Source organism: Solanum lycopersicum, chromosome 1 (genome assembly GCF_036512215.1).
Source record: "Solanum lycopersicum chromosome 1, SLM_r2.1".
Classification (NCBI taxonomy): Eukaryota; Viridiplantae; Streptophyta; class Magnoliopsida; order Solanales; family Solanaceae; genus Solanum; species Solanum lycopersicum.
In genome coordinates this window covers 7,000,464-7,017,519 of record NC_090800.1, presented here as the reverse complement: position 1 = coordinate 7,017,519, position 17,056 = coordinate 7,000,464, and the positions used below count along the sequence as shown (strand labels likewise).

The following is a 17,056-nucleotide window of genomic DNA, read 5'->3' as shown; positions in this document are numbered from 1 at the left end:
AGGGCACCATACTTAGGTTTATCGATTCTAGATATTCATTCATTCATTACTCAATAAATATATGCCTAAACTACCAAGTCAAGAGATCACATTTTCAACATTTTTTATGCATCAAGAAAAGGAACCTAAGTCTACCAATCAAGATACAACATCATGTATATAGATCCTTCACATTCTAACATTATCACTTATGAGCATTAAGAGATATCACACTTCAAATCACAATACCATAACACTTTATACAAGATCTCTTTGATATCACATGAACACCTTCACGTTATACCTTCATATATACCTTTACATGATAATACTCTAAATTCACCATATAATGCATTCAAGGACAAGATTACAATACAATAAGTAAACACCTCCACCATAAGTGGATCAAACCATACAAGAACAATTTCAATATAACAAGATAATTAGGTCAACTTACCTTTCATCCAAGCCACAATCAACATTACTCAATTATCCAAGAATTCATCATAGAATAGGTATAGATAACAATAGATATCCACAATACAATAAAATCTAAGAACAATTCCAACAATATCCAAACATAATCATAAAACCCATTTTATAAGTCCGCTTTAGGAATTTAGTAAAATCATGGGTTATTCAAGTAATTTCATGTAAAATCATCTTAAAAACATTAATCAAACACTAATTTATTAATATAATGACTTTGAAACACTTTATGAATGAACTCATGCTTAGAATAGAAAATTTGAGATTTTTGATCATAGAATAACTTTGGAAAACCTTTGATTGGACTCCTTGAATGAGAGGTTATTCAAGAATGAAGGGTCACCATACGTTAATAGTTGAAAGTACACAAAAATGTAAGAAGAAGACACTTGAAATCTCCAACCCTAGCTCCAACTTGCTCTTGAGCTTCAATGGTGTTCTACAGAGAACTTTTTTTTTGGGAGATGGGTTTTGATTTTGAAGAATGAATTCTAAATGGAGGTTTAATTATTTTAATATACTTCAAAAACCTAAAAATGCACAAAGTAACCGTCTCAACACTTAACCAAGCAAATGGGAAATTTTGCCAAACCACCCTTCACTTGGCCGTGGGAAATTACAAACTTGCAGGTTTGGCTTACGAACCACCCACCTACAGACTATAGATGGGGCTACGGGCCATACTGTGCCACCGAAGTTTGGTTCAGAGACTGCTCCAAATGGTCCTGCAACTACGGACCAGGATTACTGACTATAGTTATACCTGCGAGTCGCAAGTCATGGCCATTGTTTGCCAACTTTTGGCAGCTTGGTGGTCTTTCCTTGGGGCTTGGGGTTTTTGACTTAGGATCCTTCTCAAGGGTCGTACTTTGACTTCTAACCCCTAAATACTTCAACCACAGCTTGAGACAACACCAACCATCAATCAAGCTTCAACACACCACACTAGAACACGCTACTACCCAAAAGACTAGTTCTCGAACGTCTTGGTCGTTCCTTGATGTTCAACCTCAAAATTCATCAAACCAGACCTTAAAATCTATTTCTCATTATTTTGATGAGTTACCAACTCATAAAATAAATACGAAGCTCTAGTTCATCCAATTTCGTTTTTAGGGTTATTACAATTTCAAAGAATGTATTGAACAACAAATGAAAAATTGTTAAAACATAATACACAAAATAAAAAATTGTTAAATATGATATTAAATAACAAACAATAACATATGATACAATAATAACAGATAATAAAACATTATACAAAAATTCCCCAACAGTTAAACACCATACAAACACGTCCAACACTTCACATGATACAAGCAATGACTAACAATTAAATAAGCAAATTGCAATGGATTTTCTATGAGTATATAATACATTTTATTAAACTTTTGAGTTGTGTCACCTATGGATCTCAATCAGAATTTCTTATCGGAGATACCAACAACTCATTTTTCCCCTTTTTGAGTGTCTTTCGACATTCGACTTCAAAATCTTCATCTAAATAAAGGAGCCTGATTCATATGTATCATAAAATAACGATGAATTTTTTTGAAGAAGAAGACGAAAATGGAGAGAGAATCCTTTTTGAAAATCAAATTGATATGAAAAATGTAAAAGAACTAACTAAATGTGTACAAGTGCCTTAATAACACTAGCTGTAATTGTACATTGTGAAAAATATAAATATGCTTAGCTGATTAGTTAGTTAGTTAGAATGTGTCAGTAAATTAGTTAGAGGAGGTTAATCCTAGCATGTGATTATATATATGAGGCAATGTATGTAGCATTCATTTTTCAAATGAATGAAAACAGTTTTTTCTTTCTTCCTCATTATTTTTCTGTTTCCCTCAAATATACTCTTCAATGGAGTTTTATTCTTATAATTCATCTTCTTAACATGGTATCAGAGCAATGCGAGCTTGGATTTAAATAATTCTTACACACACAATGAAGAATTCCTTGTTTCTTAGCCAATTGTATTTTTCCTTGTTCGATTTCATAGATGTTCAAGGAGTTGCTTCAGGAACTCAATCAGGAACTTCCATGTCGGTTCCTACTTTTGATCATCTTCATCTTTTGTATCTGTATCCATTAGATTCACCTGGATCATTGAATGTTGGAATCTTACTTACGAGGAGTGATAACTATACCTTGTGGAGTAAGGTTATGGAGTTAGCTTTGATTGGGAAGAATAAGGTTGGATTTATCAATGGAACGGTGAAGAAGACGCAATTCAAAGGGGATTTGACTCGTCTTTGGGATCGTTGTAATGCAATTTTTGTTTCGTGGATACTGTGCAACGTAAGTAAAGATCTTCACAGTGGAGTTCTTTATTGCTCAGATTCACACTTGATTTGGGAAGATCTTAAGGAGAGATTTAATAAGATGTAGTCACCATATCATAATCAGATGCAAATGCAATTTCTATATCCTCCTCCTCCACAACATTTTGTATCTAAGTAGCACGTGACCATGCCCATATTCACTTCGTTGCAACATCAGAAGCTACTTCACATACTAGATCAAACTAAACTTGATGATATAAGTGACACTGCTAATATGACAGGTAATCATTTGCCTTCAGCTGCTTCTTTGAAGTGGATTGTAGACACATGTGTATCCCATCATATGGTAGGAGACCCTATATGTTTACATTGTTCAGTTTTGATAGAGAATGCAGGTCAAGTTCAATTGCCAACTTTTACTTCTGCTAAGGTTTCACATATTAAAGATTGTCACATAGGAGGAGGTGAAGTTCTTAGAAGAATGTTATGTGTACTAGCTTTCAAGTTCAATCTTATGCCAGTTTCTCAAGTGATAAAAGATTTGAATTGTTATGTCACATTTTTCCGAAAATATTGTGTTTTTCAGGACCTAGGATCTGGGAAGGTGAGGGTGATTGGTGAAGAGGAAGATGGACTTTACACTTTCTACTCTCAGCATGGTCAGTATGGTCAAAAGGAATCACAATCACAACACTGCATGACAACCATTAAGTGTATTGAGGTCAATGCAAATATTTGGCATCAAAGGCTGGGAAATGTTCCCATGGGTGTCATTAAAAATATTTCTACATTTCACAAGTTTGGTAAAAAAATTTAATTTACATAAGTGTGATATTTGTCCCCTTGCCAGGCAGACAAGATTACCTTTCCACATAGTACTAGTAGTTCTACTTGTATTTTTCAACTTTTACATGTGGATGTTTGGGGTCCCTATAGAATTGAAACATGTGATGGTATGAGATATTTTTTTACCATTATTGAATACTATTCTAGATGCACTTGGACTTTCTTAATGAGATTTAAATCTGATGTTGTTAGTTTGTTGAAACAATTTATTGTTGAAATAGAAACTCAATTTGGTAAAAGGATCAAAAAGACAATATCTGATAATGGTATTGAGTTTTTTAATACTAACTGGCATGATTAATTTTAACTTCATGGCATCATTCATGAGAGTTCTTGTCCATATACACCTCAACAAAATGGGGTGGTGGAAAGGAGACATAGACACATTCTAGAAACTGCAAAGGCTATCAAATTTCAAGCTGGTTTTCCTGATAAATTTTGGGGTTTATGTATTCATGCTGCTACTTATGTACTAAACATAATACCTTCTACTACATTAGGAAATGTATCATCTTTTGGTAAACTATATGAAAATCTCCTTCTTTTGATCACATGAGAGTTATTGGATGCTTGTGCTTTGCCACCAATCTCACCACACATGATAAGTTCAGTCCAAGGGCAATAACTGTTGTTTTGATGGGGTATGGTACAACTCAAAAAGGGTACAAGATGTATGATTTGGAAAACAAAAAATTTTTCATCAACAGAGATGTGGTATTTTTGGAAACAATCTTTCCTTTTCAAGACAACACTCCTAAACAAGCACAACAACTGAACTCACCAGACATGTTTGCTTATGATGTCTTAGTTACAGACTCAACATCTTCAGTTACTTGTCAAGACAGTGAGTGTATACCTTCTTCTCAGAATTGTAAAATTGGTTCATCTACTATTTCACTTCCATGTGACACTCTTACATCACCTGTGAGAAATCAAGCAGAAGTTCTAGACCTCTTGTTTGGCACAAAGATTATGTAATCAAAGCTGGTTCAACGAAGTGTAACTATTCTGTTGCCTCAGTTTTAGACTATACAGGATTATCACCTATATACCAGAGTTTTGTCTCTAAATTTTCTATTGAAACTGAACCATCTAACTATTTAGAGGCAGTATAAGATCCTAGATGGGTAGATACTATGAAGAATGAAATCAAGGCACTAGAAGACAATAAGACATGGGAATTGGTGACATTGACCAAGAGTAAGAAGGTCGTAGGGTGTAAGTGGGTGTACAATATCAAATATAATGCAGATGGCAGTGTGGAGAGGTTCAAGGATAGACTAGTTGATAAGAGGTACAATCAAAAGAAAGGTTTTGATCACCAAGAGACTTTCTCCCTGGTGGTGAAAATGGCTACTATGAGGTCTGTAGTTTCTGTTGCAACTGCAAATCGTTGGACATTGCATCAGATGGATGTATATAATATTTTTTTACTAGGAGATTTGTATGAATAAGTATATATGACACCCCCTAATGTCTCAATCGAAAAGTTGGCAGTGATCAAGCATGTAGATTGTTTAAATCCCTCTATGGTCTTAAACAGGCTTCAAGACAGTGGAACATTAAACTCACCACTCCATTGATTGATTTAAGCTTCATAAAGAGCAATAGAGACTATTCTTTGTTTACTAAGAGAAAGGAAAATAAATTGGTGGTTGTATTGGTTTATGTAAATGATTTACTAATAACAGGAAGTGATTCCAGTATGATTCATGAAATCAAGACAGCCTTGCATCATGCATTCAAGATTAAAGATCTAGGGGAACTAAGGTACTTCCTTGGTTTGGAGTTTGCTAGAAGTAAAACTGGGATTCTCATACATCAAAGGAAGTACACTTTGGAGTTATTAGTTGACATGGGGCTATCAGGTGCTAAGCCAGAGTCAACAACTATGGAACTGAATCTAAAACTCATCTCCACAGAGTTTGATGATCACATAAATCCTACACATGTTGATGCACTCCTTGAGGATCCTACAAGCTATTAAAGGTTGATTGGGAGGTTATTGTACCTCACAACCACTAGACCAGACATATCATTTGCAGTTCATTGTCTAAGTCAATTTATGCATGCACCAAAGGCTTCACATATGGATGCAGCACTCGGATTGGTCAAATATTTGAAGAAAGCACCAAGTTTTGGGATTCTAATGTAACCTAGTGGAGGAAGTAAGTTGTAGATATTTTGTGATGCTGATTGGGGTTCAAGTATCAACAGTAGAAGGTCAATCACTAGATACGTAATCAAATATGGAGAATCTCTTCTCTCATGGAAGTCAAAAAAGCAGGTTATAGTCTCCAGAATTTCAGCTGAGGCTGAGTACAAAGTCATGGCCTCAACTGTTGCGAAAGTTGTTTGGTCTGTTTGTTTGTTTCAGGAATTAGGGGTTGTTATCTCTCTACCAGTACCTGTTTATTCAGATAGTACTTTAGCATTACAAATTGTAGTTAATCCTGTGTTTCATGAAAGAACAAAACACATAGACATTAACTGTCAATTTATCAGAGAAAAGATCCAAGATGGATTACTTATCACTGCCTATCTACCATCCTCAGAACAGCCTGCAGATATTCTTACTAAAGCACTTGGCAAGGGCCCTCACACGTATCTAATGTCCAAGATAGGGATAAAGAACATCTTCATAGCTCCTAGCTTGAAGGGTTGTAAGAGAACTAACTAAATGTGTACAAGTGTCTTAATAACACTAATTGTACATTGTGAAAAATGTAAATATGTTTAGTTGATTAGTTAGTTAGTTAGAATGTGTCACTAAGTTAGTTAGAGGAGGTTAGTCATGACATGTGATTATATATATGAGGCAATGTATGTAGCATTCATTTTTCAATTGAATGAAAACGGTTTTTTCTTTCTTCCTCATTACTTTTCTGTTTCTCTCAAATATACTCTTCAATGGAGTTTTACTCTTATGTTTATCTTCTTGACAAAAAAATTATAACTGATAAAAATGTGGAGTGAAATTAGAGAGAGATTAAAGGAGAGTGAAATGGGTAAATGTGAGTTTGGGTGGGGATGGAGAAATAAGGGATTTATATAATATTTTAAAAAGGTAAGGAATAATGAAAAATAAGTTAAGATATGTTGTATATAGGTAATTTGTCCTTATTTGATATGTATACTATTTTTCTTTTGCTAAAGTTTATTTTTATTGAACTTTTTCTAATAAGATTTTAATGAGACACATTGTCTATTAACTAGATATTTGAGAGGAGTGTTATAAAAATAGTGACTATCTATTTTTAGAGGGGAAATTAGAAATCTTAAGTTGGGAGCAAATCAAATTTTCCCGCTATGAATAAAGAGTACTCTTTAGTAAAATTTCATCTTCCAAGAGAAATAAGAAATCTTCTATCTCTTTACTATATTCTTCTTAATATTTTATAATTATTTAACACCCAACAATTAAATGAGAGATTAAATAGTTATAAATAAAATTTAAGTATAAAGTGTTTAAAGGAAACACACGTTTGTACCATATAACGCGTCTATATAATTAAATTATTAATGTATGATTATTTACCAGTATGACTTTTTAGCAGGCATTCAAATAATTATTGACAGGTTGGGAGTTAGTAGCAATTACGGGTGTTAAGTGTTAAATACATTGGTTGCATTGAAATTGGAGATATTAAGACAAGTTGAAATAGAAATCGAGTTAAATCTTGAGTCGTTCAAATTTACTTTTGAATTGGGCTCAAATGGATTCAAAATTGATTGGGTCATGATCCATTTAATTTGGCCCGCTTAATCTCAATTACTTGAGTATATTGTTATTTAACTTTTATATTCATAATTTCAGTTTCTAGTCAATAAATTTTTTTTTATAAAAGGTTATATATAGATAGATAAATCCTAAAAGATATAAAATAGATAGTAATCATACCTTCAATATATTAACATATATCATTACATTAAAAGGTTGAAATTGGAAATTAAATTAGACTCGATTGAAAATTCTCTTAAAATGAATTAAGACTTAATGAGTTGAACTGAATGTAATTTAAATTATCTTAAACCGAACTTTCAAAATTCTAGACAAATCAGATGAGTTACCTATATTTGCATTCATTTTTAACACCCCTAGTTGCACTAAGATAATTTGGCCGTTTACTACAGTAAAAACATTGAAGACCCTCTCCCTCTAGTTATATCATATATGAAATGACCATGCTATATTCAGTGGCAGAGCTAGAATTTTAGCAAGGAATTTAAAATTTGAAGAAAGTAAATATATGAAGTAATCAAAAGGAATTCGACATCTATTAAATTTATATAAAAAATTAATTATGTATAAATAATAATAATTTTTTATCAAATGGTCCTCAGATAAATCCTTTAAATGTATGTCGGCTTCGCCCCTGACTCCACCTAATAAAAAATTGTCTTCATTTGTATTTCTTTCCCCAAATAAATAAAGTGAATCCAAGGATAAAATATACTAACAAAAATAAAAGCATAGATTTATAAAACATGAAGTCTTAGAATTTTGAGCGTAAGTCTTAAAAGTAAAAGTATATTTAAAACAAAGGCTCAATTGCTTTGATGGTTGCTATCCATCATATTATATTATATTATTAATTTAAATATAATATTTATTTAATAGCTATTTAAATCTAATTACATCATATAACTTAAATTTATTATTAAAAATGATGTTAGTATTTAGTCATTTTTTTACTTTACATTATAGTATTTTTAAGTATTGATTATATAATTTTATATTTAATATTATATTTTTATTTTATAGAAATAAAATAATACAAAAGATTAATTTTGAAGCACAATAATTAAATTGAAAAAAGAAAAGAAAAGAAAAAAATGAGAAAGGAAGAGGGGAACATAATGATTGTTAAAAGTAAAATAAATTAAAGCAAAAGATCGACTATAGCAACAATCAAATATTTGTCATCGAAAATTTGTCTTTGCTTAGCGTGGTCACGTTGTTGCCACATAAATTCGGTTATTTTATTTGAAATTTTTTAAATATACAATTTAAAAGAGAGAGCAAAGAGTAATTATCGAAAGATTCAATAACTAAATTTACATTTTTTATTATTCGTTATAAATTTTATAGTATTATTTTTATGAAAAGCTAATATTCTCTATAGAATTTTGATGAAATTATTTGTACGATTTAATTTTTATATGATTGAGTCTTTTTTTTTATTAATTTCTATTTGTTTAACTACGTAGTGATGGTAGGTAATTAACTTGTTATTTAATAATGTCTTTATATCTTGCATTCTCGAGAGAAACACTAAGATTAAATTTTAATTGAGCAACATTATTTCGAAGCATTAAGAGATTAATGATGGAGATTTAAAAGTGAAGGTTGGAGATAAAACAAAACTTTGACATGATCTAAGTGAATAGATTTATTAATTAACTTGGGTTAATTTGATAAAATAAAGATAGAAAATTACATGATCGAGAGATATTTATTGTAAAAAAAAAATTATGATCGATAGCGATTAATTTAGCGAAATTATAGATAGTGTAGCTAGAAGAAATCGTAATTCTAAGCCTCTTGAATCTTAAAGTCAACCTATTCTGTCAAAGTCAATAACTTTTACCACTTTATTATTACGTTTAGGTAGTTTAAAATGAGTAAATGACAATCTTAATATTTGAATTAAATAATTTTTCAAATTCATTTTCTAAGCGATATCGAGTAATTATAACCTTAGTTTTTTTTGGGATTTGACTTTAGATTTCAAAACTGAATTATATTTGCAATTTATAATTTTAGGACAAGTTTGGACATGATTGAATTTGGATCAAACTTACATACTCAAAAGAATAAGTGGTAGTTTAGGTATGAAATTCATACTTACAGTAGTTTAGGTATGAAATTTAAAAAAATGAGATAATTTAGATATGAAACTAAAAAAAATGAGATAGTTTACATATGTTTTTGATACTGATCTCTTAATTTTCTTTCAGATTTGACTTCAGACTTCAAAATTGAATTATATTTGCAATTTATAATTTTAGGATGAGATTTGGACGTGATCGAATTTGGATCAGACTTATATTCTCAAATGAATAAGTTGCAGTTTAGGTATGAAACTCACACAGTAGTTTAGGTATGAAATTTAAAAGAAAAGAGATAGTTTAGGTATGAAATTTACAAAAAATGAGATAGTTTAGGTATGAAATTAAAAAAAAATGAGACAGTTTAGATATGTTTTTGACACTTATCCCTTAATTTTATTTATAAAATGATTTTTTAAAAAAATTTAATAAAATAGAATAATTTTTATTTCATCATTTCATTCGAAGAATTAGGATAAGCATTTTTTTATTTATTCCTTGATTTTAAAGTAAATATGAAAAAAAGTGTCAACAATAACTCTATCGATAGTATTCTAAAGATATTTTATGATTTGCAGCAATGTAACTATTTTTTTGTGTGTGGAATTACGATTGTTATATCTTAACTTTTAAATTAATTATCATATTAACAAATGTTTATTCTTCTTTAATGCAAACATTGAGAAATGAAAATATTTCATGGTTTATCAACAAAAACAGAAGAATTTTATCATTACCCAATGCAAATTAATGATGGGTTACACTATTTTTATTATAAAAAGAATGTGTTTAAAATGAAAAGAAACAATATGGTTACTAGAAAAAGGGCATTTTTGTCCCCAAAATAGCAGTACAGACATTCTTTTTTTATCAAAGTATTAATGATAAAGGTATTTTGGGACCAAACAATTGTAAATTCCCATTTTTGAAGTAAATTATTAATTGAAGATATTTTTATTTAATTTCATATAATTTAAGGATATTCTTTTTACCTTTTCTAAAATTATAATTCAAACGCAAAACTCAAATTACTGAATACTATCAAATTTGTTTCTATGAGGAAATTGATGATCGAATTCAGACTCTCTTGAGAATCACATGATTTATGATATTAGGTTATTTATCAAAAACAATATATATGAATAAGTCTCCCTAAAATATGAGATTAAAAAATTTAAAAGTAAAATAATAAGGATAAATATTTACATTGATAATTCGGATCAGAGCTGGAATACAATTTACAAGTTTAGCTGAATGCAATAATTTTGATTTAAATTATTTCTGAAAAATTCATTGAGTATGTAGTAATTAGTTTTAGAACTTAATAAGGGGTTGGTGTTACTGGATGCTCCTAATTCTGTAAATGGTTCTTATTGTTGAAATAGTAATTTTTCACAGTTATTATAAAAAAAAAAGTTTTAGAACTTAATAACTTAAAAATATTCAAATCTCGAATTTATAAACTTTAAATTCTGATTTTTTCCCCGTATATTACACAAAGAAACATGGTTGAGATGAATATAAGTTTGGTTGAAGACACAAAGAATGTGCAATATTTTCAATTCACAACATGCAAAGACTATTGACAATTTTGTAGAAAGTTAACAAGTAACCAATGCCGAAACCACTTTACATAATAATCCTCTATATATAATATGAACACACAATTTTCACTTCTAAATACATGTCATAATTTCCAATATTATTTTCTCATCCTCAAACACAACAAGATGGGATTATTAACTTTATTAGCTTGTTTGGTTTTGTCTTGGAAATTCATCAATACATATAGGCAAAAAAATAAAAAAGGCCCAATAAATTGGCCTATTGTTGGGGCAGGCTTAGAACAATGGGTGAATTTTGATAGGATGCATGATTGGTTGGTTGAGTATTTGGCTCAATCCCCAACTGTTGTTGTTCCTGCCATGACTACAACTTATACTTACATTGCTCATCCAACTAATGTTGAACATGTTCTCAAAACAAATTTTGATAATTATCCAAAGGTTTGTATATATTACTTTGAGTATATATAATATATAATATATGTAAATTCATGCATAACATGTATATAATTGTATATACACTTTTAAAAAGAAATGTTTTGTCTACGAAAAATCAGTGAGAAATTTGTGTTATAAAACATGGTTTTTCACCAAACCAGCCCACTCGGAAAATATATAATGGAAAACAGATTCTCACTGAAAGAGTGGGAAGCTTTCTAATTTTACCATATGAAACATTCACTATTTATTTTCTTGTCATACTGATTCAATCAAAATATCAATGAGAATAACCACTGAATATTTTACAGTGGGAAATTCAGTGAGAAAATAGTGATTTTTTAGTAGTGATAATCAGTGTATAATTTATTGCATACTGGTTAAAAGAAGTAAATAGTGAATTCATCATGCTATTTGTGTAAAGTTTTGTTAATAAAAAGGCACAAGATTATTTTTTCTAATTGTTAATTAGATTACTCAATGGATGGATATGTGGCTTTCAACTTACATATGGATTTTAGTCTATCATGAGAAAAATTGTTTTTTTTTCCCTTTTGGCATAGGGTGAAGTGTACCATTCATATATGGAAGTTTTACTTGGAGATGGTATCTTTAATGTGGATGGTGAGCTTTGGAGGAAACAAAGGAAGACTGCTAGCTTTGAGTTTGCTTCAAAGAATTTAAGGGATTTCAATACTGTTGTTTTTAGGGACTATAGCCTTAAACTTTTTAACATTCTCAATCAAGCATCTTTGAAGAATGAGCATGTAGACATGCAGGTGAGTTGTTGAATTCTATTTGGACTTAAGTGCAATGATTAAGATATTCCGTTTTAATGTGATGGTGTTTGATTGAGCACATAGTTGAAAAAAAACGAAAGACTTTTGAAGTTAGTGATCTATGACAGATGCGTAGTCATTTGTGCGAATATAAATCTTATTAAGGGATCGTCTGGTAGAGTGAGTAAGATTAGTACTGAATAAAGTGTATTAGTAATGTTGAAATTACTTATTTTGAGACTGGGAGTATTACTTATCCACTATTTGGTTTGGTTAATAAAGGTTGTTCTGTCTTTAATCATGCTTATCCATGTACGAATAACTCGTGTTTTACTAATATCATGTTTGTCATGTATTAGTTATACATATGTTAAAAATCCTATCAAATAAAGGATCAAATAACCACAGGTAATACATGCATTAATTTTTTAATACATCATACTAAACAACCCTAAGGTAGCATTAGAAGTTTAAAGTTAAATTATTTCATGTTGAGTCCCACATTGGTGCTTTGGAGGGTAACATGGTTTCCTTATACAATTTTAAATCCTCATCTCAATAGCTAGCTTCTGAAGTTGAGGCTCAAAATCATGGCATGAGAATCAGGCCCATCTTGATTTTTGTTTGACCAATGTTGGTTTTCCATCTTATGTTGTCCACGCTCCAAATGTCCAATCTTTCAACATGTGATGGTGTTGAATCCCTCATTGATGCTTTAGGGGTGGTGATCCCAAAGTCCATTTCTTTTTCATTTAGAACAAACTAAAAAGAAAGTTGTATCACATAACACAGGACATAGGAAGTATAATTTTATTCTATTTTTGTTTTGTATTGTTGCTAAACAACAATTGTTTTTTCCAGGATCTATTGATGAGGATGACTCTAGACTCAATATGTAAGGTGGGATTTGGTGTAGAGATAGGAACATTGAACCCAAATTTACCAGAAAATAGCTTTGCAAAGGCATTTGATGCTGCAAATGTCATTGTCACACTAAGATTCATTGATCCTTTGTGGAAAATCAAGCAATTTCTCAACATTGGATCAGAAGCAATCCTTGATCAAAGTATTAAAAAAATTGATGATTTCACATATTCTGTCATAAGAAAAAGGAAGGCAGAGTTAGAAACAAATGACAAAGTAAGCTCATACTATTTTTTTTTAATAATTATTATAGCCTGTTTCGCCAAGCTTCTAGACAGTCAAAACTACTTATTTTTAGAGAGTTGAGGTATTTGTCCAAATTTTTTTGAAAAAATAAGTGTTTCTGAGCTATAACAGATGCTTTTTTTTGAAAAGTGTGCATTGTTGTTGTAGTATTAAATTGTTACTATCCAAAAGTACTTTTTCAAAATAAGCGGATTTCTCAAAGTTTGGGCCAAACAGGCTAATTTAGCATATTTGTTAATGATTTTTAAACATTAACAGATTAATAAGCATGACATATTGTCAAGATTCATTGAGCTAGGAAAAGACCCTGAGAACAATATAACTGATAAAAGCCTGAGGGATATTGTCCTGAATTTTGTTATCGCGGGTCGTGATACGACAGCAACGACTCTGTCTTGGGCTATATACATGATTATGACTCACGAGCACGTAGCTGAGAAGCTGTACGCGGAGCTGAAGTCGTTGGAACAAGTCCGTGCTAAAGAAGAGAACGTGACGTTGCATCAGTATGACACGGAGGATCATGTATCTGCCGATTCGAGAGCCATTCAATTTGCTGGGCTCCTGAATTATGATTCATTGTCAAAATTGTACTATCTACATGCTGTGATTACAGAGACTCTTAGATTGTACCCTGCTGTTCCTCAGGTTAGTTACCCTGATTTTACTGTGAATTTCAGCAGACATTCTTATCAATTGGATACATTTTAAAGTCTGAGTACTGGTTTGGCCGAAAGTCCTAGTAATTTTTGCTCAAATAGTGTATTTGTATTAAGAAGTTTATTAAATGTGTACAAGTATTAAGTTTAGAACAAAATTATTAAAACTGTTATAACAGTTAACCAGTACCCCTTAGACTATGACCGTAACCTCAGAGACATACCTTAACTAAACTAAGATCCTATTAACCCGTTGAACTCATTTTCTTTTGTAATTTTATACACATTTTGGCTTACGTTGCACACTCTGTGACTCCATATAGTTAAGACGTGTGGAAGATGTTTGGATGTCACGTAAGCCAATAAAAGGTGTACAAAATTACAAAAATTATTGAGTTCGGTGTGATAATAGGACCTTAGTTTAATTAAGATATGTCTTTGGACTTTCGATCATACTCTAGGGGATAATTGTGTCTTATCCTTGAAATTTAGAATCCATAAGGCCAATATTCTTGCTTGATGAGCCAGGACTGGGAGTCTAGAAAGAGTAACTTTTGATGATAGTGAGAAAGCATTTCCATGACCCCTTCCTTACTACTGAGTCATCAATCAATTTTGCTAAGTTCACAAGTTAATATACATATATTTATTTATTTAATTTTTTAATGCAAATACGTAGTCTATGAAAAAGCTATTGGATTCGTTCGAATACCCGAACACTCAGTTAGCTTTGATTGTCTTTTGTTGTAACGTAGGTTAGTATCATTTTTATATTGTCGATTACGATTGAATTGATATAAACACTCGGTGAATGATTTTGTTTTGACGATGTGACAGGATCCAAAGGGAATATTGGAAGATGATGTTTTACCAGATGGAACAAAGTTAAAGGCAGGAGGAATGGTGACCTATGTACCTTATTCTATGGGAAGAATGGAATACAATTGGGGTTCTGATGCAGCTTCATTCAATCCTGAGAGATGGCTTAAAGATGGGGTTTTCCAAAATGCATCTCCATTCAAATTCACCGCTTTCCAGGTACATAATATAAACAGAGCGGATCAATAACATTATTGGTCTAAAGTCAAATCATAATAAGAGGTCTTTTAAACATACATTTGGTGAATCAAAAGGACTTACTTTTAGATCTATGAATCAACTTAACGAGACAAAAGAGATATAACATTCTCAGAGAAACTAAACAACTTCAATAAAGCAATGTTTTCGATAACCTTACCTTAGAGTCAGCTCCAACGAAGGGGTGAATATACAATTAAAGCTATCGACTTAGCTGAATTCAATAGCTCTGGCTTAAATCCTAAGTTTGTGTTAAGTAATCTACTAAATATATATAAAGTAAATTGTAGTAATAGAAACCCAAATGATGTGTAGCATTCTGAACCCATAAAGTTAAAATTCTGAATTTGCTTCTACCCTAACTAGTGGTCTAAAACTACGAATATATAATACTATATGTGTACAACCATGGGAGGGTCCAGGATACTGTAAGGGGTTCATCCAAACGCTCTTCGTCACAAAATTACACCATAAATACCAAATCAAAACTATACTTTATGACAGGCCTTCTTTGTCTAAGTGATTGACTAGTTGAGGAGTTTACTCCTGACCACTACGTCAAGGGTTCAAGGCTAGTAAACAAAAAAAAAAGCTATGTATTATGTATATATATATGTTCACTAAAATATTAAATCTCATTGACTTTTCAAATATTTACTTCGTTATATTTTGAATTTTCATAGTGAAAATTTTGATTCCGCCTGATAACTAGACTTTTCATGACATGGTGTTGTAGGGAGGGCCAAGGATATGCCTAGGGAAGGATTCAGCATATCTTCAGATGAAAATGGCACTTGCAATTTTGTGTAGATTCTATAAATTCAAGTTGGTGCCTGGCCATCTAGTCAAGTACAGGATGATGACAATTTTATCAATGGAACATGGATTAAAGCTTACAGTTTCACTGAGATCTTGAAAATACAAAGTGTGTAAATGTTTATAATGGCTAGATTTTAATTGCAAATTGTAACTATAACTTATATGGTTAAAAATAAAAATTTTCATGGAACTATGAACAATTGAAAGAATTATTGTCACTAAAAGTTTCGTCTTTAATGTTCTATACACTGACAGACAGGAACAAAACCTGGTCTATAATTTTGACAAAAGGAGGACCGCTATTGAGAAATGACAGTTTTAAAAATATCTACATATTCAAGTCCATAATTATTAGTAAATCTCTTAATAAACTTAAGAGGCCTTAACTATGAAAAAAGTTCACTTTTTTGGGGGGGAGTTGAAATTACGAAAAACACATTTGACCACAAAAACTATTAATTTTTTTCAAGTTTCACAATGAGACATGGTCAAACGCCCACATATAGTTAATAGTTTGGTAAATATGATAACAATTGATTTGTTATCATATACTAAATTTTACGCTCTGTGTCTTATAACTTAATGAATCGATATGGCTGCGAGTCTTTCAATCTTTCAGTCACTTCCAACAGGATTTTCTCCATATCTAAATCTCAAACCTGAGAACTTTGGTTAAGGGTGAAACACTCTCACCACTGCACCACAATACATGATGGTTGAATTAAGGTATTGTTAGATGATGACTACATGGCATCTAGGAATAAAAGAGAAGTAGAAAAGATGATTAACACAACAAGGCAAAAAAGAAAAAAATAAAAGGAAGGACATATAAAAGATGATGAAATCATCAATACAAGATGATGAAGCCAGCAATTCAAGCTGGAAGCTAATCTCATTCCTCCATTAATGGAGGTAGAGCTTCTGATAGCATGAAGGAAGAAGAGGGAATTTTCTGTATTGAATGCATATGTAAAGCATTACATTAGATGTGTATATATACACATCAATGAGTAGTAACAAATCACAAAAACAGAAATACAAAACATGTGATCTATAACTAACTACCCATGTGAATTATAACTAACTATAACTAACTACTTGAAAGTTGAGTTGAC

At 31.1% G+C, this 17,056-nt stretch overlaps 1 protein-coding gene across 1 annotated transcript; it reads left to right on the top strand.

The window, feature by feature from the left end:
- The first annotated feature begins 11,104 nt into the window (after positions 1 to 11,104).
- On the top strand, positions 11,105 to 16,165 carry LOC101247053 (cytochrome P450 704B1). Its single transcript, XM_004228326.5, has 6 exons — positions 11,105 to 11,440; positions 12,001 to 12,216; positions 13,078 to 13,356; positions 13,645 to 14,034; positions 14,883 to 15,083; positions 15,859 to 16,165. Exons 1-6 carry the CDS (start codon positions 11,165 to 11,167, stop codon positions 16,036 to 16,038), a joined length of 1,542 nt encoding a protein of 513 aa, XP_004228374.1. The 5' UTR covers positions 11,105 to 11,164; the 3' UTR covers positions 16,039 to 16,165.
- The last annotated feature ends 891 nt before the right edge of the window (positions 16,166 to 17,056 follow it).